The 22,894-nt window shown below is 47.6% G+C and overlaps 1 protein-coding gene across 1 annotated transcript in view; it reads left to right on the top strand.

The window, feature by feature from the left end:
• Window positions 1–22,894, top strand: part of LOC140430945 (AP-2 complex subunit alpha-2-like) — a 705,690-nt gene that overhangs the window by 409,717 nt on the left and 273,079 nt on the right. Inside the window, exon 15 of the mRNA XM_072518780.1 lies at window positions 1,815–1,978. Within this exon, the coding sequence (XP_072374881.1) occupies window positions 1,815–1,978 (164 nt within the window). The remainder of the gene's footprint in view (window positions 1–1,814; window positions 1,979–22,894) is intronic.

The raw sequence follows: 22,894 nt of genomic DNA on the forward strand, positions 1-22,894 counted from the left end.
TGCAGCACAGAGGTTAGGGAGAACGTAGAGGCGGAAGCCGTGGAATTCTACGCCCTGGACTGTGAGCGTGACCATACAGTACCCCCGGATCCCTACGCAATGGGATCCGGAGGCCAGGGAGATTTTTTGATTGGCGGGGTGTATCATGAGGGAGCAGCGCCTTACCATATTCGGGTGTATGAAGCTTTCGATGCTCCCAGAGTCCAGCAGGCAAGAGGTTACATGGCTGTCGACTTTCACGCTGGTGGATGCGTTGGTCAGGTTATGCGGGCGAGACTGGTCGATTGACATGGAGCCGAGCCTTGGTTGGTCGTCGGGTAATGGGGCGGCCGTTAAGCTCCGGTCCTGGAACGCCGATGGTGCCCATGTGCTGAGGGTTAGACAAGATGGCGGCGCCCGAAGATCTTGAGGGTTACAAAATGGCGGCGCCCAAGGAACGCACGTTGCGAGGGCGGAACAAGATGGCAGCGCCCATGAAACGCACGTGTTGCGCGGAGGGGAAGATGGCGGTGCCCACTGGTCGCACGTGGTCTGGGGGGGAGGAGGAGATGGCGGAGCCCATTGTCCGTGACCGGGACGGGTGGGGGCGATAGCGGCTACTGAGCGGGCCTGGCACGCCGTGGCGAAGTGGCCCTCCTTCCCGCAGGCTTTACAAAGGGCAGTGCTGGCGGGGATGCTTTTTATGGCCGCAAAAATAGCATCGGGGCCCCCCGGAGTTCGCTGGCTAGTGTGTCGCGCAGGCATATTGGGTGGGCAGCGCCCACACTGGGGCGGCTGTCTGTGGAGTCCACGAAGCGTAGGAGGGGTGGGCCGCACGGTTGGGGGTGTAGTACTGGACGTTGCGCAAGTCGACCGTCATGGAGAGTGCTAGCGTTTTAGTCTCTGCGAGGTTGCGCGTGGCCCCTTCTAGGAGCCGCTGGCGTATGATATCTGACCCAATTCCAGTCACAAAGGTGTCCCGCATAAGGAGGTCTGAGTGCTCCTTGGCCATGACGTCCTGGCAGTCACAATCCCGGACTAGTGGGATTAGTGGCCTCCAGAAGTCTTCCATGGACTCACCAGGTAGTTGAGAGCGAGTGACGAGCGCATGCCTGGCGAAGAGCGTGTTCATCTTCTGCTCGTAGTTGTCCTTGAGTTGAGTCATGGCTTTGGTGTAGTTCGGCGCATCTTGGATTAGTGGGAAGACTTTGGAGCTCAACCTGGAATATAAAATCTAGATCTCCTGAGCCTCCAGAACAGGGGTCGGCGCCGCGTTGATATACGCTTCGAAGCAAGCTAGCCAGTGCTGGAAGTCCTTTCTGTCGTCGCTTGAGTGCGGATCCAGCTGCAGGCGATTCGGTTTAATACGGAGGTCCATCCTTAGAAATTGATAGAAATAAATTGAGGCACGATCAATTGGACTAAAGACGATAGTTGAATCCGAACTGAGGCTTTATTGCTATCAGATGTGTGGCCTCCCATAGCAGCTGGCGAAATGGCTGCGAGCTGGAGGACACATATATTTATACCTCGCCTCCTGGGCGGAGCCAGCAGGCAGGGGCTACAGGCGAACCTGTAGTGCAGGTTCTACCGTGCATCCTCTAATATAGGTACAACAGTGGTTTACCACAGCCACGATCATATTGAATAACGGAGCAGGCTCGATGGGTTCTCTTGTCCTCCTGTTTATGTCTGAATGCAAGCCTTTAAAACGGTGAATTGGAGTGAGCACTTTGTTGTGCTGCTTTGTATTTGTAAAATAATCTCCCCCCGTTTATTTCTTTAAACCGAATGAGTTTTCTGTAAAAATGTTGTAATACTTGTTTCTTTTACAGATTTCCCCATCGTCGTCTACTAATCTTCTGAGTTTTGGATCAACCCATTTGATGAATTCAGCCCCCAAGTATCTGTCTGCAGGTGGATTATTGGGAGACGTGTTCTCAAATGTGAGCCCTGGAGTTATCTCGCAGTTTGCCAGTGCTGAAGACAGCTTTTTAAGGTACCTGTTTCCGACCATACGAATTAGGAGCAGGAGTAAACCACTCGGCTCATTGAGCCTGTTCCGCCATTCAATAAGATTATTGCTGATCTGCTTCAGCCACACATCCCTGTATACCCCCGATAACCTTTAACCCTTTGATAGTCAAGTATCTATCAAGCTCTGCCTTAAAAATATTCAAAGGCTCTGATTCTACTGACTTTTGAGGAAGAGAGCTCCAGAGACTCACGACCCTCCGAGAAATAATTTCTCCTCATCTGTCTTAAATGAACGACCCCTTATTTTAAAAAGTGAACCCAGGTTCTGCGACAAGAGGAAGCATCCACATGTGAGGTTATAAATAGAAAGGCAGATTATTATTTGAATTGGGGTAAATTGAGAGAGGTGGATACTCAGCGAGATGTACCTTGGTGTCCTTGTGCATCAGTCGCGAAAAGCAGGTACAGCAGGCAGTAAAGAAGGCAAATGGTAGTTGGCCTTCACAGCGAGAGGATTTGAGCATTGGATAGGTATGTTTTACTGCAATTGTATCGGGCATTGATGAGGCCACACCTGGAGTATTGTGTGCAGTTTTGGTGTCCTTATCTGAGGAAGGATGTTCTTGATATGGAGGGAGTGGGCAGCACGGTAGCATCGGTCAGCAGGGTAGCATTGTGGTTAGCACAATTGCTTCACAGCTCCAGGGTCCCAGGTTCGATTCCCGGCTTGGGTCACTGTCTGTGTGGAGCCTGCACGTTCTCCCATGTGTACGTGGGTTTCCTCCGGGTGCTCCGGTTTCCTCCCACAGTCCAAAGATGTGCAGGTTAGGTGGATTGGCGATGCTAAATTGTCTTTAGTGTCCAAAATTGCCCTTAGTGTTGGGTGGGGTTACTGGGTAAGGGGGATAGGGTGGAGGTGTGGGTTTGGGTAGGGTGCTCTTTCCAAGAGCTGGTGCAGACTCGATGGGCCGAATGGCCTCCTTCAGCACTGTAAATTCTATGAGTGCAACAAAGGTTTACCAGGCTGATTCCTGGGATGGCGTGACTGTCATATGAGGAGTGCCTAAGTCGGTTTTGATTATTTGCATTGGAGTTTAGGAGAGTGAGAGGGGATCTCAAGGAAACTTATAAAATTCTAACAGAATTGGACAATGTAGATTCAGAAAGAATGTTCCTGATGGTGGGAGTGTCCAGAACCAGAGGTCATCGTTTGAGGATAAGAGGTAAACTTTTCGGATTGAGGTGAGGAACTATTTCTTTACTCAGAGAGTGGTGAATTTGTGGAATTCATTACCACAAAAAATAACCGAGGCGAAAACGAATAATTTGAAGAAGGAATTAGATTTAGATTTATTGTCACGTTTACTGAGGCACAGTCAAAAGTATTGTTCTGTTTACAGTCCAGGCAGATAGCTCCATACATGAAAACATACATGAAAAAGTACACAATGTAAATACATAGACATAGACATCGAGTGAACATACGGAGTGTAGTGCTACACAGTAGCGAAGATGTGTGGAGAGATCAGTTGAGTCCATAAGAGGGTCATTCAGGAGTCTGGTAATGGCGGGGATTTACCGCAGCACCTCACATCACAGACCCTCCTCCTGCACCACCCCCGAATCTCCCTCCCACTTTGCCTTAACCCGCTCAATGGACATACCTTCCTCCAAAATCCTCCTGTAAATCGCTGAGACAATCTCCACCCCTCTTTAAAACCCCCCAGTGACAGCACCGCCTTCAGCAGCAAGGAGGCAGGCGCTATCGGGAAGGTCGGGAAGACGTTCCTCGCAAAGTCCCGCACCTGTATATACCAAAAGCTTTCTTCCCGCGCCAGTCCAAACCTCTCGCCCAACTCCTCCAAATTTGGAAATCTCCCTCCCAGAAACAAATCGCTCATTTCCTTAATGCCCCTCTACTCCCATCCCCAAAACCTTGCATGCATCCTCCCTGGCATGAACCCATGATTCCCCCTGATCGGCACCCACCCCGACCCAGCTCCCAACCTAAAACTGTCTAAATTGACTCCAGATGTTCATCACTGCCACAACATATACTCACCGTATACTTCCCTGGGGCCATCGGGGGGTGGCGCCGTTACCAGCACCCACAACCCCGACCCTTTGCAAGAGCCCGCCTCTATCCTCACCTACAAAACCCCCCTTTCCTGCTCCAATCCCGAACCTTCTCTGCATTTGCCGCCCAATAATAATGAATCAAATTTGGGGGCCTAACCGTCCTCAGCTGCCATCCCCTCTGCAGTATCACCTTCCTAATCCTAGCCACCTTCCCCGGCCAAACAGACGAGAAAATCAGCCTGTCCACCACCCTAAAAAAAGCATTGGGCAAAAAGACCATCAGGCATTGAAACAAGAATAGGAATTGCAGCAAAACATTTATCTTTACTGCCTGCACCTGACCCGCCAATGACAGAGGTACCCTCCTCAGCAAATCAGCCTTCACCCTCCCCACCAAGCTAGTTAAACTTCCGAAGCCCTGCCCAATCCTGGGCCACCTGCACCCCCAAGTACCTAAACTGAAAAGCCACCAGACATCCTATCTGGCTGCATCATGGCCTGGTATGGCAACTGCTCGGCCCAAGACCGCAAGAAACTTCAGAGAGTCGTGAACACAGCCCAGTCCATCAAACGAAAATGCCTCCCATCCATTGACTCCATCTACACCTCCCGCTGCCTGGGGAAAGCGTGCAGCATAATCAAAGATTCCTCCCACCCAGCGTACTCACTCTTCCAACTTCTTCCATCGGGCAGGAGATACAAAAGTCTGAGAATACGTACAAACAGACTCAAGAACAGCTTCTTCCCCGCTGTTACCAGACTCCTAAATGGCCCGAATATGGACTGACCTCATTAACACTACACCCCTGTATGATTCACCCGATGCCGGTGTTATGTAGTTACATTGTGTACCTTGTGTTGCCCTGTTCTGTATTTTCTTTTATTTCCTTTTCTTTTCATGTACTTAATGATCTGTTGAGCTGCTCGCAGAAAAATACTTTTCATTGTACCTTGGTACAGGTGACAATAAACAAAATCTAATTCAAATGGCAACCATCCCCATTCCCACTCCCAGAGGGGAGATCACACAATATTCATTTTTCCCTAAATTCAATTTGTACCCTGAAACCGTGCCAAATCTTTGGAGCAATCCCATTATACTCCCCACTGAGAAGAGCTCAGCCCTGAAATATAGAGCAACAAGTCATCTGCATATAAGGACACCCTATGTTGCACCCCCCCCACTATTCCCTTCCACAACCCCCCAGCTCCTCAGCGTATTAGCCAGGTGCTCAATAGCCAATTCAAACAGAAGGGGTACATGGGACAACTGTCTTCCCTTTACAAAGCCCAACTGGTCCTCCCCATCACCTTCGGTAGGCATCCTTCCAACTTTAACGGCAACACTAGGGCGGCATGATACCACTGTTGCTTCACAGCGCCAGGTTCGATTCCCACTTGGGTCACTGTCTGTGCGGAGTCTGCACGTTCTCCCCGTGTCTGCGAGCTTTCCTCCGGGTGCTCCGATTTCCTCCTACAACTCCTGAAAGACGTGCTTGTTAGCTCAATTGGACATTCTGAATTCTCCCTCAGTGTACCCGAACAGGCGCCGGAATGTGGCAACTGGGAGATTTTCACAGTAACTTAATGTAACTTAATGCAAACTTCTTTGCAGTGTTACTGTAAGCCTACTTGTGACAATAATAAAGATTGTTATTGATAAAGATTATTACCTTTGCCAGTATCTTGGCGACTACCTTCAGCAGAGATGTGGGCCTCTATGATCCACACTCCACCGGATCCTTGACCATCATTAGCAACAGCGAGATGGTATCCTGCCCCACTGTTTGCGGCAATACGCCCATAACCATCGTGCCCTCAAACATTGCCACCATCAACGGCGCCACCCTATTAAATCTTTTATAAAATTCGACCAGAAACCTATCGGGCCCTGTCTCCTTCCCTGCCTGAAGCGTTCCAATCACCACCTTCACTTCCTCCTCCCCCACTGGCTCCTCCACCCCTGCCCCCTGTCCGTCTCCCCAACCTCAGGCACTGTAGCCCACCCAAAGCTCTCGCTCTCCCTCCAGTGGCTCCGACTTATACAGACCCCTATTGAACTCAATCATCTTATTAATCTGTTCCAGGGCCACCACCAACTCTCCCGTCTTATCCCGCACCCGAACTACCTTCCTCACCGCGTCCTCCCTCCGGAGCTGACCTGCCAACATATGCCCTGTCTTCTCCCCATACTCATAGGTACCCCCTCTTGCCCTTCTCAACTGATGCACCTCTTTCCCTGTGGACAATAGGTCAAACTTCGCTTGCAACTCCTTCCTCTTTCCCAGGAGACCCAGGTCCGGGTCCCCCGTGTACCTCCCATCCACCTCCAAAATCTCTTCTATCAGCCGTTGGCATTCTGCCCTTTCCTCCCTATCCACCTTAGCCTTAAATGAGATCACCTCCCCTCAGCCTTCTGAGCCTCCCAGACCACCGACCGTGAGACCCCCCCTGTGTAATTAACCCCCACATACTCCTCAACCACCTTCCCTATCTTGTCGAAAGTCCGATCCGCCAGTAATCTCACATCCATTCTCCACCCTGGCCCCCTTCTCCAACCCACGCCCATCCAACGCGGAACGGGATTCGAGATCACAATTGCCGAATACTCTGACCTCTTAACAGTGCCTTTGCCACCACAAAAAAGTTAATCCCGAAAATGTCTTGTACACCAGGGAGAAAAACAAATACTTGGGTTTAAAAACCTTCACGGGTCCACATCACCCCATCTCCCTCATGAGCCCAGCCTAGACTTTGCCCTTCCCCAACTGGGCCTTTGAGTGCAGCTGGTACCTGTCCACCTTTGGTTCCAGCACTATGTTCCAGTCCACCTCTACGATCAGCTCATGGCTATCCATAGATACATAGAAGATAGGATCAGGAGGAGGCCTTTTGGCCCTTCAAGCTTGCTCTGCCATTCATAACGATCATGGCTGATCATCCAACTCAATAGCCTAATCCTGCTTTTCCCCCGAGCCTTTGATCCCATTCTCCCCAAGAGCTATAATCTAGCCGCCTGTTCAATATATTCAAAGTTTTAGCATTAACTAGCGGGGTTATGCTGCAACTGTACATGACCCTGGTGAGACCACATTTGGAGTATTGTGTGCAGTTCTGGTCACCTCACTATAGGAAGGATGTGGAAGCATTGGAAAGGGTGCAAAGGAGATTTACCAGGATGCTTCCTGGTTTGCAGAATAGGTCTTATGAGGAAAGGTTGAGGGAGCTGGGGCTTTTCTCTTTGGACCGAAGGAGGATGAGAGGCGACTTAATAGAGGCTTATAAGATAATGAGGGGGATAGATAGAGTGGATGTTCAGAGACTATTGCCTTGGGTGGATGTAGCTGTTACAAGGGGGCATAACTATAAGGTTCAGGGTGGGAGATATAGGAGGGATGTCTGGGGAAGGTTCTTTACTCAGAGAGTGGTTAGGGTGTGGAATGGACTGCCTGCTGTGATAGTGGAGTTGGATACTTTAGGAACTTTGAAGTGGTTATTGGATAGGCACATGGAGCACACCAGAATGACAGGGAGTGGGATAGCTTGATCTTGGTTTCGGACAATGCTCGGCACAACATTGAGGGCCGAAGGGCCTGTTCTGTGCTGTACTGTTCTATGTTCTATGTTCAACTACTTCCTGTGGTAATGAATTCCACAGGCTCACCACTCTTTGTGTGAAGAAATGTCTCCTTATATCTGTCCGAAATGGTTTATCCTGAATCCTCAGACTGTGACCACTGGTTCTGGACACACCCATCATTGGTAACATCTTCCCTGCATCTACTCTGTCTAGTCCCATTAAAATGTTATAAGTCTCAATGTGATCCCCCCTCATTCTTCTGAACTCCAGCGAGAACAACCCCAACCTAGTCAATCTCTCCTCATATGACAGTCCCGCCATCCCTGGAATCAGTCTGGTAAACCATCGCTGCACTCCCTCGAGAGCAAGAACACCCTTCCTCAGAGAAGGAGACCAAAACTGCACGCAATACTCCAGGTTTGGCCTCACCAAGGCCCTGTATAATTGCAGCACCACATCCCTGCTTCTATACTCAAAGCCTCTCGCAATGAAGGCCAACATACCATTAGCCTTCTTTACCCCTGCTGCACCTGCATGCTAACCTTTAACGACTGGTGCACCAGGACACCCAGGCCCCGCTGCACACTCCCCTCTCCCAATTTATAACCATTCAGGTAGTAATCTGCCTTCCTGTTTTTGCTTCCAAAGTGAATAACCTCACACTTATCCAAATTATACTGCATCTGCCATTAATTTGCCCACTCACCAAACCCTGTCCGGATCATGCTGTAGGATCCCTGCATCCTCGTCACAATTCACCCTCCCACCTAACTTGGAATCATCTGCAAACTTAGAGATGTTACATTTTGTTCCCTCATCCAAATCATTGATATATATTGTGAATAGTTGGGTGCCAGCACCAATTCCTGTGGTATCCCACTAGTTACTGCCTGCCAATTTGAAAAGGATGCATTAATCCCTACTCTTTGTTTCCTCTCTTCCAACCAGTTTTCTATCCACCTCAATACATTTTCCCCAGTCTCATGTGCTTTAATTTTACACAATAATCTCTTATGCGGGACTTTGTCAAACGCCTTCTGAAAGTCCAAATATACCACATCGACTGGCTCCCCCTTGTCAACTGTACTGGTTACATCCTCAAAGAATTTCAAAAGATTTGTCAAGCATGATTTTCCCTTCATAAATCCATGCTGACTCTGCCTGATCCTGCCACTGTTTTCTAAATGTTCCGCTATAAAGTCCTTGATAATGGATTCAAGCAGTTTCCCCACTACCGATGTCAGACTTACTGGTCTATAATTCCCTGCTTTCTCTCTACCTCCCTTTTTGAATATCGGAGTGACGTGAGCTACCCTCCAATCTGCAGGGACAGTTTCAGAGTCTATAGAAGCCCGGAAGATGACCACCAATGCATCCACTATTTCCAGAGCCACCTCCTTAAGCACTCTGGGATGCCGATTCTCAGGCCCTGGGGATTTATCCGCCTTCAACCCCATCAATTTTCTCAGCACCATTTCTCTGCTAACATTAAGCTCCCTCAATTCTTCCCTCTCACTGAAGCTTTCGTTTTCCAGCATTTCTGGTATCTGATTTGTGTCCTCTTTTGTGAAGACAGAATCCAAGTATTGTCATGTGAGAGTACCTTAAAGAAATGGGTGTTCATTAGATAGCTGCAGTGATGTCAAAGTGTGGGTGGAGCTAGGCTGCCTGTCTGTTTTAACTTTAATTTTGGACTTGCAGTGTTTTAGTTTCGTTTTGAGAGCTGGATAGCTGCAGGCAAAGCAAGGAGCTGAATAAGGATCTCTCTCTGCAAACTAATGACTGTCTTCAGATCAATTGGGTGATTTCAAAGTGCGGACTGCTCTCAGTAGTGAATTTAAACCTGGGGCGAGATTCTCCGACCCCCCGCTGGGTCAGAGAATCGCCGGGGGCTGGCGTGAATCCTGCCCCCGCCGGTTGCCGAATTCTCTGGCACCGGAAATTCGGCGGGGGCAGGAATTGCGCCGCGCCGGTTCGCGCCCCCCCCCCCCCCCGCGATTCTCCGGCCCGGAGAAGTCCCGCTGCTAGAATGCCTGTCCCGCCGGCGTGGATTAAACCACCTACCTTACCGGCGGGACAAGGCGGCGCGGGTGGGCTCCGGGGTGCAGGGCGATGTGGCCCCGGGGGGTGTCCCCACGGTGGCCTGGCCCGCGATCGGGGCCCACTGATCCGCGGGCGGGCCTGTACCGTGGGGGCACTCTTTTTCTTCCGCCTTCGCCACGGTCTCCACCATGGCGGAGGCGGAAGAGACTCCCCCCACAGCGCATGCGTGGGGATGCCATGAGCGCCCGCTAACGCTCCCACGCATGCGCCGCCCGGCAATGTTATTTCTGCGCCAGCTGGCGCGCACTTCCACAAGCTGGCAGGGCACTTCCGCCAGCTGGCGGGGCGGAAATTAATCCGGCGCGGGCCGAGCCCCTCAAGGTTAGGGCTCAGCCCCCCAAGATGCGGAGGATTCCGCGCCTTTGGGGAGGTGCGATGCCCGACTGATTTGCGCCGTTTTTGGCGCCGGTCGGTGGACATCGTGCCGATACCGGAGAATTTCGCCCCTGATCTCTGTGTTAAAAAGGGTCTTTTGTCTTATGGATGTTAATAAGGAAAGATTAAGGTTTACTTATAGAATATTGTATCTGTGGGGAGGATTGGTGTTGATAGTTGTTAAGATGTTTACTGTGGGTTTATAAAGTGTTAATTGTTTCATAAATAAACATTGTTTTAATTTAAAAGTACTGTAGATTCCTGTTGCATCACACCTGAAAGGTAGGCCTGTGTGCTCCCCATAACCACAATCTATTAAAAGTTGTGGGTCCGGTGAACTCCATGATACACATTGGGGTTCTCTAAACCCTGGCCCATAACAAATTGGGTGCTCGAGGGGGATAAAAATTGGTTCTGTTGGATTGGATTAGAGAATGTAAAGACAGCGAGGGGTGAGCATATTGTGTTTGCTTTTCAGGTGTGGTATTCCAGTTTAAGTAGGGAGTGTATTGTGGACAATGGCTCTTTCAGAGGCTCTGAAAATTTTGGGGTGGAGACGGTCACACGCAGTACCTTACGGACAGAGACTAAAAACAGCATTTTAGATTTGGCAAAAACATTGCAGTTAACATTCCCTGACAAAATGTGAAAAGATGAGGTAATTATGGTGGTGGCTAAGCTTTTAAAGTTGCCTGAGATACATTCTGACTCATTGGAAATGGCAAAGATCCAGTTGCAGATTAAACAACTTGAACATGAAAAAGAATTAAACCAGCTTGAATGGGCAATGAGATAAAAAGAAAGAACAGCCATAGCAGAACAAAAAGAAAGAGAAAGCGAGAGACAGATCAGGGAAAACGAAAAAGAGAGAGAAAGAGATAGAGAGGAAAAAGAAAGAGATAGCGAGGAATGGGAAAAAGAGAGAGTGTTTGAACTTCAGAAAATGGCTATGAAACATAATAGTCAGTTAAAATTGGCAGATGTAAAGGGAAACATACAGTTGGAGGATAGTGATGAGGATAGTGAGAAAGAGCGTCATAGTCGAAGGCTTAGTGGGGATCTATCTAAATATGTCCAAGCATTGTCAAGGTTTGATGAGAAGGAGGCAGAAGCCTTTTTCATTTCATTTGAGAAGGTGGCTAAACAAATGAAATGGCCACTGGACATGTGGGTTACTGATTCACAAAGCTGGTAAGTAGGGCTAGTGAAGTGTTTGCATCACTACTGGAGGAGGTATCTGGGTTGTATGAGGTGAAAAAAAATCCATCTTAGGTGCATATGAACCAGTGCCTGAAGCCTACAGACAAAGGTTTAGAAATTTAAGGAAATAATTTGGTCAAACATACATGGAGTTTGAAAGGATCAAACAGAGTAATTTTGATAGGTGGATAAGGGCTTTGAAAATAGACCAAACGTATGAAGCTCTCAGAGAAATTATACTTTTGGAGGAGTTTAAAAATTCAATTCCTGATGTAGTGAGAACTCATGTGGAAGAACAGAGGGTTAAAACTGCGAGATTGCAGCAGAAATGGCAGATGTTATGAATTAGTTCATAAATCAACGCTTGGTTTCCGACATCAGTTTCAGCCTGTGAGGGATAGAAACTGGGGAAAAGAGAAATACTCAAGTGGTGGAGATGAAGGATATCTGATGGGAGATAATAAGAAGCGTAATAAACTAGGCCATGTAAAGTCACAGTGTTGGTGGTTGAAGAAAAGCACTGGGAAGGCTGACGTGGTAAAACAGGATAAGACAGTGGGGTTTGTTAAAGTGGGAAAGGAAAGCCCAAGTGAAGCGAAGGAGGTGCAAAAGATGGTACAGCCTGATCAAGAGGTGATTGATAAGAAGGTGCCAGATCTCTTCAAAGAATTTACTTGTGTGGGTAAAGTTTACTCTTGAGTATCAGGAGGAGCAGGTAAAGAAGTCACAATTTTAAGAGATATGGGAGCTAGTCAATCTTTAATGGTAAGAGATGAGGAGTTATGTAGTTTGGGAAGAATTTTGCAAAAAAGGTGGTAATATGTGGAATTCGGGGAGCGAAGAGTAGTGTTCAATTATATAAGGTAAGGTTGGAACGTCCAGTGAAGAGTGGTGAAGTGATAGTAGGACTACTAGAGAAACTATCTTGTCCAGGAACACAGTTTATCTTGGGTAATGATATAACTGGATCGCATGTGGGAGTGATGCCTACTGTGATTGATAAGCCAGTGGAAAATCCGACAACTGAAGTGTTGAAGGACGAATATCCTGGGATTTTTCCGGATTGTGTAGTAACAAGGTCTCAAAGTCACAGGCTAAGACAAGAGGAATCAAAGGGTGAAGATGAAGTAAAAGTTCAATTATCAGAAACGATTTTTGATCAGATGGTTGAAAAAGAAGAACAGGTGGAGGATGAGGCCTATATCTTTAGTTCAGGAAAATTGGCGGAGTTACAACAGAAAGATATTGAAATAAAATGGATGCATCAGAAAGCATACACGGAAGAGGAATCTGAGTGGATACCGGAGTGTTATTACCGTAAAAATGATGTATTGATGAGAAAATGTGACCTTTACATAAGTGGGCAGAAGTTCATCAAGTAGTATTTCCGGTAGGGTATAGAAAGGAGGTATCGCATGCGAGTAGCACATGAGGTACCAGTTGGAGGTTATTTGGGAGTAAGGAAAACTCAAGCTAAAATACAAAAACATTTTTATTGGCCTGGACTACATAAAGATGCAGTTAAATAGTGTCGATCATGTCACACATGTCAAGTGACAGGGAAACCTCAAGCAGTGATAAAACCAGCACCCTTAATACCCATTCCATCATTAGAGAAACTTTTACAAGGGTCTTAATTGATTGGGTAGGTTCGCTTCCTAAAACGAAAAGTGGGAATCAATATCTTTTGACAAGAATGGATGTGTCTACTAGGTTTCCAGAGGCCATTCCAGTACGCAATATTGCAGTTAAAAAGATTGTGGAATGAGTTACTTAAATTCTTTACTAGATATGGACTACCCACAGAAATACAATCGGATCAAGGATCAAATTTTACCCCAAAGTTATTCAAAGAAGTTATGGATAACTTAGGAATAAAACAATTTAAATCAACTGTGTACCATCCAGAATCGCAGGGAGCGTTAGAAAGGTGACATCAGACATTAAAGACAATGTTGAGGGCTTATTGTCAAGATTATCCAGAGGATTGGGATAAAGGAATTCCATTCGTACTGTTTGCAATTAGGGATGCACCTAATGAGTCAACCAAATTCAGTCCTTTTGAACTAAGTTTTGGTCATGAGGTAAGAGGACCACTTAAATTGATTAAGGAAAAATTGGTGAGTGAGAAATCGGAACTTACATTATTGGATTGCGTGTCAAAGTTTAGGGAACGATTGAATAGAGCGGGTGAATTGGCTGGACAGCATTTAAAAATTGCACAACATGCGATGAAACGGGTCGCGGACAAGAAATCCAAAGTTTGTAGTTATGCCAGTGGAGATAAAGTTTTAGTATTGTTACCAGTGGTTGGTAAACCTTTAAAAGCAAGGTTTTGTGGATCTTATCAGATTGAAAGGAAATTAAGTGAGGTGAATTATGTGGTAAGAACGCCAGATAGAAGGAAAACTCACCTTGTGTGTCATGTGAATATGCTTAAAAGGTACTTTGAAAGGGAAGGAGAGCAAATGGAGGAGGTTTTAATGATTCTAACTCAAAGTGATGAACCAACTCCAGATGACTGTGAATTTGACATACGTCCAATGAAATTGGAAAACTAGGATGTTCTTAAAAATTGGGATAAATTGTTGAGTTACCTTCCAGAGGAAAAACGGACTGACCTGAAAGAGTTATTGATATCACATGGGCATGTTTGTGGAGATAAATTGGGAAGTAATAAAATGGCTATACATGATGTAGATGTGGGAAATGCTGTTCCAATCAAACAACATCCAGATAGACTTAACTCTTGAAAATTGGCACAGGTTAACAAAGAAATTGAGAGAATGCTTAAAACAGGCATAATTGAAGTGGGTTGCAACCAATGGAGCTCACCCATAGTGATGGTACCAACGATTGTGTGTGGACTATCGAAAGGTGAATGCAGTTACAAGAACGGACTCTTATCCTATTCCACGTTTGGAGGATTGCATTAAGAAGGTGGGACAATCAGTTTTCATTTTCAAACTGGATTTACTTAAAGGTTACTGGCAGGTACCTTTATCTGCAAGGGTGAAGGAAATTTCAGCTTTTGTGACTCCGGATGGTATATACCAGTGTTCTTCAAACTTTTTTCCCGGGGACCCATTTTTACCAACCGGCCAACCTTCGGGACCCAACCCCGCCAATCTTCTCGACCCACGTCGCCCGACCTGCGCAACCCACCATTTTCTCTTACCTTGTTTGCTGCTGACAAAAATGGAGGAAATGGTTTTGGGTCCCTTTGGCTCTCGAACACGCTCCTCCAATGGAACCAGTTGGATGAAGGTGAAGCCTTCTGATGTTGGAAAGTATGGAGTCTCCATCTGTCCAAAGTTCAGCATTTCTTTCCTGTAAAATTTTATCAAATAAATCCCCCCGAACTTGTAAAGAAAAAGAAAAATGAAATGAATAAAATAAATGAAAAAAATAAAAATTAAATGATTAAAATAAATGAATAAAGCCCCCCCGAACTTGTAAAACAAAAAGCTGCGACCGTTGAAAAAAAAAAGCGGCCGCACTGCGCATACGCACCGATGATCGGGCACTCATGCGCAGTGCGGCTGTATTTGTTTTACATGATTTACAGGAAGGCCGCTTGCAGCCGGCGTTATTAACCGCCGTCTGCTGAGGCTGTTGCGTGCAGATTTGCGCGATCGGGAGCCGCGACCCACCCACGAGTTTGACAATGCCTGGTATATACCAATTCAATGTTATGCCATTTGGCATGAAAAACACCCCAGCCACATTTCAAAGGTTAACTGACAAAGTTGTTTCAGGATTACCCAATTGTGCGGTACACATCGACGATCTGGTAATTTTCAGCCAGACATGGAAAGAGCATGTTATTCGATCGAATTCAGGACGCGGGTTTGGTGGTAAACCTAGCCAAAAGTGAATTTGGAAAAGCCCAAGTCACTTTCCTTGGCCATACAATCAGACAGGGTCGAATGGTCACACGGGATGTGAAAACAAAAGTTATTGAGGAGTTTCCAATACCCTTGACACAAAGGGAAATAACGCGATTCCTTGGCAGGAGTGGATTTGATCGAACATTTGTTCAAAGTTTTTGTCGTGTGGTTGCTCCACTGATGGACTTGCTGAAGAACCGTCGAAAATTTCAGCGGACAGCGGACTTTCAACAGGCATTTGACTGCCTGAAAGCTGTGATAACCAATGCTCCTGTGTTGGAGAATTACAAGGGACTTTGTGATCAGATTGACCTAAAGTATCTGACTTTTAAGCAAAATGCTGAGGCGTAGAGAAATGGATGGATCGTGCAGCGACCTTCTTGTTCAAAGAGACTGTCAATCAAGAAGGAGTTCAGGTGGAGGAAGAAGAACAAAAATGGACTATGTTATTATTAAATGTTTGCGTGTTTTGTTTTGTTAAAAAAAATATACTCATTGTCCATATTTCTTAAAAGAAAGTGAAAAGGTGAAAAATGAAACCATTTTGAAGTTGATGGTTTATTTTTTTTTCTTGGTGTCATGTGAGAGTACCTTTAAGAAATGGGTATTGGGGCAGCATGGTGGCGCTGTGGGTTAGCCCTGCAGCCTCATGGCGCTGAGGTCCCAGTTCCCAGGTTCGATCTGGGTCACTGTCCGTGTGGAGTTTGCACATTCTCCCCGTGTTTGCGTGGGTTTTGCCCCCACAACCCAAAGATGTGCAGGGTAGGTGAAATTGGCCACGCTAAATTGCCCCTTAATTGGAAATAATTAATTGGGTACACTAAATTTATAAATTTATTTTTAAAAAAGAAATGAGTATTTGTTAGATAGCTGCAGTGATGTCAGAGTGTGGGTGGAGCTAGGCTGTCTGTCTGCTTTTGCTTTTGTTTTGGATTTGCAGCAACAGGGTATGTTTTAGTTTTGTTTTGAGAGCTGGATAGCTGCAGGCAAAGCACGGAGCTGTATAAGGATCTCTCTCTGCAAACTAAAGACTGTCTCCAGATCAGTTGGGTGATTTCAAAGTGCTGACTGCTCTCAGTAGTGAATTTAAACCTGATCTCTGTGTTAAAAAGGGTCTTTTGTCTTATGGATGTTAATAAGGAAAGATTAAGGTTTACTTATAGAATATTGTATCTGTGGGGAGGATTGGTGTTGATAGTTGTTAAGATGTTTACTGTGGGTTTATAAAGTGTTAACTGGTTTCATAAATAAACATTGTTTTAATTTAAAAGTACTGTAGATTCCTGTTGCATCACACCTGCAAGGTAGGCCTGTGTGCTCCCCATAACCACAATCTATTGAAAGCTGTGGGTCAGGTGAACACCATGATAAACCTTTGGGTTCTCTAAACCTTGGCCTATAACACTATGTATTCAATTTATCAGCCATTTCTTTGTTCCTTATTATGCGTTCCTCTGTTTCTGTCTGTAGTGGGCCCACATTTCTCTTTACCAACCTCTTTCTCTTCACATATCTGTAGAAACTCTTAGTGTCAGACTTTATGTTCCCTGCAAGCTTCCTTTTGTACTGTACTTTCCCCTTCTTAATCAATCCCTTTGTCCTTCTTTGATGAATTCTAAACTGGTCCCAATCCTCAGATCTATTATTTTTCTTGGCCAGTCTGTATGCTTCTTCCTTGGAACGGATACTATTTCTAATTTCCTTTGTAAGCCATGGATTTTCCCTCTTGCCCCCTTTGCTTTTCTGCCAGACAGGAATGAACAGTTGCTGTAGTTCCCCCATGCGTTCCTTGAATGTTTGCCATTGTCTATCCACTGTCATACCTTTAAGTAACTCTCCCAATCCATCAAGGCCAACTCATGCCTCATATCTTCATAGTTCCCTTTATTAAGATTTAGCACCCTAGTCTCCGAATCAACTTCTTCACTCTCCATCTTGATAAATAATTCTATCATGTTATGTTCGCTCATCTCTAAGGGGTCTCGTACAGGAAGATTGGCATTAATTCCCTTCTCATTACACAGTACCCAGTCTAAGATGGCCTGTTCTCTAGTTGGCTCTCCACATTTGGTCAAAAAAACCATCCCGTAAACACTCCAGGAATTCCACCTCCACGGCATTGTGGCTAATTTGATTTGCCCAATCTATGGTGAAGATTAAAATCACCCATGATCACCGACATTCCCTTATTACATGCATCTCTAATTTCATGTTTAATGCCTCACTACTGCAGTTTGGGGGCCTATATATGACACCCACTAATGTCCCTTGGTATTTCTCAACACTACCCATACAGACTCCACATTGTCAGAGCTAATATCCTTTTTCACTACTGTGTTAATTTCCTCTTTAACCAGCAGTGCCACGCAACCACCTTTTCTTTCATGTCTGTCCTTCCTAAATACTGAAAACCCTGGGACATTCAGTTCCCATCCCTGGTCACCCTGCAGCCATGTGTCCGTAATCCCAATTATATCATACCCATTTACATCTATCTGCGCGATTAGTTCATCCATTTTATTGCAAATGCTCCGGGCATTAAGGCACAGAGCCTTTACGTTTGTCTTTTTCACATTGTTTGTCTTGCTCCCAATATTTTTCCCTATTGCCCTGTTTGAATTTTGCTCTTGGTTTCACCACCTATCACTTTTCTTATTCACTTTTCTACCTTTTGTTTTTGTCCTTGCTCCCTCTTTCTCTGACTCCTTGCATAGGTTCCCACCCCCCTGGCATATTAGTTTAAACCCTCCCCAACTGCTCCAGCAAATAGCCTCCCTAGGACATCAGTTCCAGTCCTGCCCAGGTGTAAACCGTCCACCTCCTCCAGAACCGGTCCCAATGCCCCAGGAATCTGAAGCCCTCCCCCTGACACCATCTCTTCAGCCACGTATTCATCCTATATATCCTGTCATTTCTACTCTGACTAGCACGTGGCACCGGTAGTAATCCTGAGATCACTGTCTTTGAGGTCTGATTTCTTAACTTCCTGCCTAGCTCCCTGTATGCTGCATTAAGGACCTCATCCCTTTTTTTTACCTATGTCATTTGTACCGATGTGTACCACGACCACTGTTTGTTCACTCTCCCCCTCCAGAATGTCCTGTTCCCCTTCCGAGACATCGTTGACCCTAGCATCAGGGAGGCAACATGTCAACCTGGAGTCTCGGTTGCGGTTTCAGAACTCCTGTCTATTCCCCTTACAATTGAATCCCCTATAACTATTGCACTGGCACACTTAATACTCCTCCCCTCTGCAGCAAAACCAACCATGGTGCCACGAGTTTGGCTGTTGCTGTTTTCCCCTGAGAGGTTATTCCCCTCAACATTATCCAAAATGGTATGTCAGTTCTGCAGGCGAATGGCCACAGGAGATTCGTGCATTACCTGTCTCGCTCTCTTGCTCTGTCTGGTGGTCACCCATTCCTTTCCTGCCTGCGGAGTCAGAGCCTGCGGTGTGACCACGTCTCTATACATGCTATCCACGATGCTCTCCGCCTCGTGGATGGTGCACAGTGTCTCCAGCCGCCGCTTCAGCTCTGAAACTCGAACTTCCAGGAGCTGTAACTAGAAACAGTTCCTGCATGTGGTGTTGGGCGTTCTGACACACAGATGATCCAACACGGTTGTATATGGTACAACGCTATTTTATTTAAACTTTCTATGTACAGTTTTGTCTCGATACTCTGCACGTGGGGATTCCCTGTTTGTGATGTTGAAACAGGTCGTGTCCGTGTCCTTGTCCCCCGACCTACTGTCCACTAGGTGTCATGTTCGTGCTTTTATGTGGTTCCTGTCTTTGTGTGTGATTGGTTGTGGTGTTGTGTGCTCTGATTTGTCTGTTGGTGTGTCCATCATGATGTGTGTGTTTGAATATCATGACATCCCCCTTTTTACAAAGATATGTGCCTACATGGTAATAAATATAATCGTGTCGTGAGTGCATCTAAGAGTGTGTGTGTGTTGTGTACAGCATGTGCATATGACGTAACTATTTACATGGGGCGATGTCGGGTGCGTCACATGAATAAGGTTGTACCATAACAGAACATGAATGCGAACGAGAAAAAAAAACTTGAACAGTGGTCCAGTCAGATGATATCTGGAACGATAAACAACAACAGGTTATCATACAGAAGTGTGTAACTTGTTAGACATATGAACGGTGTTATAAGTCCAGTCTAATGGGCTTGCGACGAGTTCAGGTTGACCGCCTCAAGGGTGGGTCAAGAACCACCGGCTGATGTGCAAACATGGCCATGGGTGGCGATGGAGAGGGCGTGATCTGCGGCAGCTCCACAAAGTCATCCTCGGAAGCCTGTTGAGGATCTGGCGTGTGCGTACTGTGTGGCTGCGAGCGTGGAAGTCGGCGAAGGGCGCGCCGATTGCGGCGACGCACTGAACCATCCGGCATGCGAACCAGGAACGAGCGGGGAGCCACACGTCGGAAGACTTCGGCCCGTGCTGACCAGCCACCATACGGTTGATGGACGCGTACTTTGTCTCCGGAGGACAGGGGGGGCAGGTCCGTCGCTCGTGTGTCGTACTGACTTTTCTGGCGATCACGCTGCATTTGCATGTTCCGAAGAACCGTCTCATGGTCCGTTGTTGGTGCCAGGATGGATGGTACCGTCGTCCTGAGGGAGCGACCCATTAGGAGCTGCGCTGGCGAGAGACCCGTGGATAGCGGGGCCGATCGATAGGCCAGCAAGGCGAGGTTAAAGTCCGATCCGGCAGCAGCCGCCTTGCACAGGAGCCGCTTGGCAATGTGGACGCCCTTTTCAGCCTTCCCGTTCGACTGTGGATGTAGAGGGCTGGATGTCACATGAGTGAAACCATATGCTGCGGCAAAGGACAACCATTCACGGCTGGCGAAGCAGGGTCCATTGTCTGACATGACAGTCCTTGGAATGCCATGGCGAGCAAATGTTTCCTTGCAGGCCCCAATGACTGCGGACGACGTCAGATCATGTAGAGGCATGACTTCCGGGTAGTTTGAGAAGTAGTCTATAATGACGATGTGATCTCTGCCGAGCGCGTGAAATAGGTCAACACCCACCTTCGCCCAGGGGGACGTCACCAACTCGTGTGGTAGAAGCGTCTCCGGAGGTTGCACCGGCTGAAACCTCTGACAGGTTGTGCAATTGAGCACCATGTTGGCTATGTCTGCATTAATACCCGGCCAATATACTGCCTCTCGGGTCCTTCGTCTGCATTTTCCGACGCCCAAGTGGCCTTCGTGTAGTTGATTAAGAATCATCTGGCGCATGCTGTGCAGAATAACAACCCTGTCTAATTTCATAAGGACCCCGTCTATGTTGGTAAGGTCATCTCGCACATTATAAAACTGGGGGCACTGCCCTTTGAGCCACCCTTCCGCCATGTGGCGCATCACTCGCAGTAGAAGGGGGTCAGTCGCCGTCTCTGCGCGTATGTGGGCCAGACTTGGGTCATCAGCTGGCAGATTTGCTGCTGTCAGAGTCACGTGTGCCTCAATTTGACACACGAACCCCTCCGCATCTGGTGGTGTGCTCACTGCTCGGGAGAGCGTGTCCGCCACGATGTGATCCTTCCCCGGAGTGTAGATCAGTTCGAAATCATACCTCCTGAGTTTAAGTAAGATGCGCTGAAGGCGAGGGGTCATGTCGTTCAGGTCTTTGTTAATGATGTTGACCAGGGGGCGGTGGTCAGTTTCAACCGTAAATCGTGGCAGACCATACACATAGTCGTGGAACTTGTCCAGTCCAGTTAACAAGCCCAGGCATTCTTTTTCTATTTGCGCGTAGTGCTGTTCGGTAGGGGTCATGGCTCGTGAGGCATATGCAACCGGGGCCCATGATGACGTGCTGTCTTTTTGCAGGAGTACCGTATACCAGATTGGCTGGAATCTGTTGAGATCTTTGTAGGACGAGTCGTGTCAAAGAACGCCAGCACTGGTGCCGTGACCAGTTTGTGCTTGAGCTCCTCCCATTCCAGCTGATGCGATTGCTGCCAGTGGAATTCTGTTGATTTTTTCACGAGATGGTGCATATTCGTTGTATGAGAAGCCAGGTTGGGAATGAACTTCCCAAGGAAGTTGACCATGCCCAAGAATCTTAGGACAGCCTTCTTGTCAGCCGGCCGTGGCATGGCTGTGATGGCGCTAACTTTGTCTGCATTGGGACGGACCCCTGATCGTGAGATGTGGTCCCCGAGGAATTTCAGCTCCGTCTGGCCGAAGGCACACTTTGCACGGTTGAATCGCAGGCCATTTTGTCGTATGCGGGTGAAGACACGTCGTAGACGATGCATGTGTTCCTGCGGAGTGGTGGACCAAATGATGATATCGTCCACATATACACGTACCCCTTCGATGCCTTCCATCATCTGCTCCATAATGCGGTGGAAAACCTCAGATGCTGAAATGATGCCGAATGGCATCCGGTTGTAGCCGAATCTGCCAAAAGGGGTGTTGAACGTGCATAGCCTTCGGCTGGCCGGGTCCAATTGGATCTGCCAAAATCCTTTGGACGCATCCAATTTGGTAAATATTTTGGCTTGCGCCATCTCGCTGGTGAGTTCCTCTCGTTTCGGGATGGGATAGTGTTCCCGCATGATGTTGTTATTCAGATCTTTAGGATCTATACATATGCGGAGCTCGTCAGAGGGCTTCTTTACACAGACCATGGAGCTGACCCATGGCGTGGGCTCCGTGACCCTGGATAGGACCCCTTGGTCCTGAAGAGCCTGCAGCTGCAACTTGAGGCGGTCTTTGAGTGGCGCAGGAACCCTGCGAGGTGCGTGAACAACAGGGATGGCGTCCGGTTTGAGTCGAATCTTGTACGTGTATGGCAATGTCCCCATGCCTTCAAAAACCACCTGGTTGTGAGCAAGGAGGGAATGGAGATTTGCGTGGAACTCAGCATCCGGGAAGTCGGATATCTCATCTGGAGAGAGAGACATAATGCGCTGTACCAGGTGAAGGACCTTACACGCCTGTGCGCCCAGTAACGAGTCTTTTGATGAGCCGACAACTTCGAAGGGGAGTGTGGCCGTGTGCATCTTGTGAGTTATCTGTAGCTGGCAAGATCCTATGGACGGGATGACGTTCCCGTTATAATCAACCACCTTGAGCCGGGATGGCGTGATGGGTGGTTTGACTTTCATGGCCTGGAATTCAGAATATGCAATCAGGTTGGCGGATGCGCCGGTGTCCAGACGGAAGGTGATGCGCGATCGGTTGACCGTCAGGGTGGCACACCACTCATCGGCTGGATTGATGGCATTGACCTTGTTGACATCGATGACGGAAACGCGGAAGGCATCCTGGTCATCTGCATCACTTAACTGGAAGTCTTGATGCGTGGGCTGGACGGTCCTGACTTGTCTGCGAGATTGTCGGGGATGTGCAGGATCCATGGGTTGAGCAGCACGACAGTGGGCAGCATAGTGGCCCATCTTGCCACATCTGAGGCACTGTCGGTTTCTAGCAGGACATTGCCCTTTTAAGTGTAGAGCTCCACAATTGCCGCACGTCATGACGTCACGGCGTTCGTTGCGCCACTGCGCATGTGCAGTGCGATCTTGCGGTGGGCGCGCCTGCTCAGTGCGTCCCTCGATGTGGCCGTTATTTTTGGCGTGCACCAGCGTGGGAGACCGCGAAAAGCGCGGGAAGCGGCCGCTGTCGTCGGGGCCGCGGGTCAGAAAGTAATCAACGGCCTGGATGCGTTCGGCG

The sequence above is a fragment of the Scyliorhinus torazame genome, chromosome 10 (assembly GCF_047496885.1).
Source record: "Scyliorhinus torazame isolate Kashiwa2021f chromosome 10, sScyTor2.1, whole genome shotgun sequence".
Lineage (NCBI taxonomy): Eukaryota > Metazoa > Chordata > Chondrichthyes > Carcharhiniformes > Scyliorhinidae > Scyliorhinus > Scyliorhinus torazame.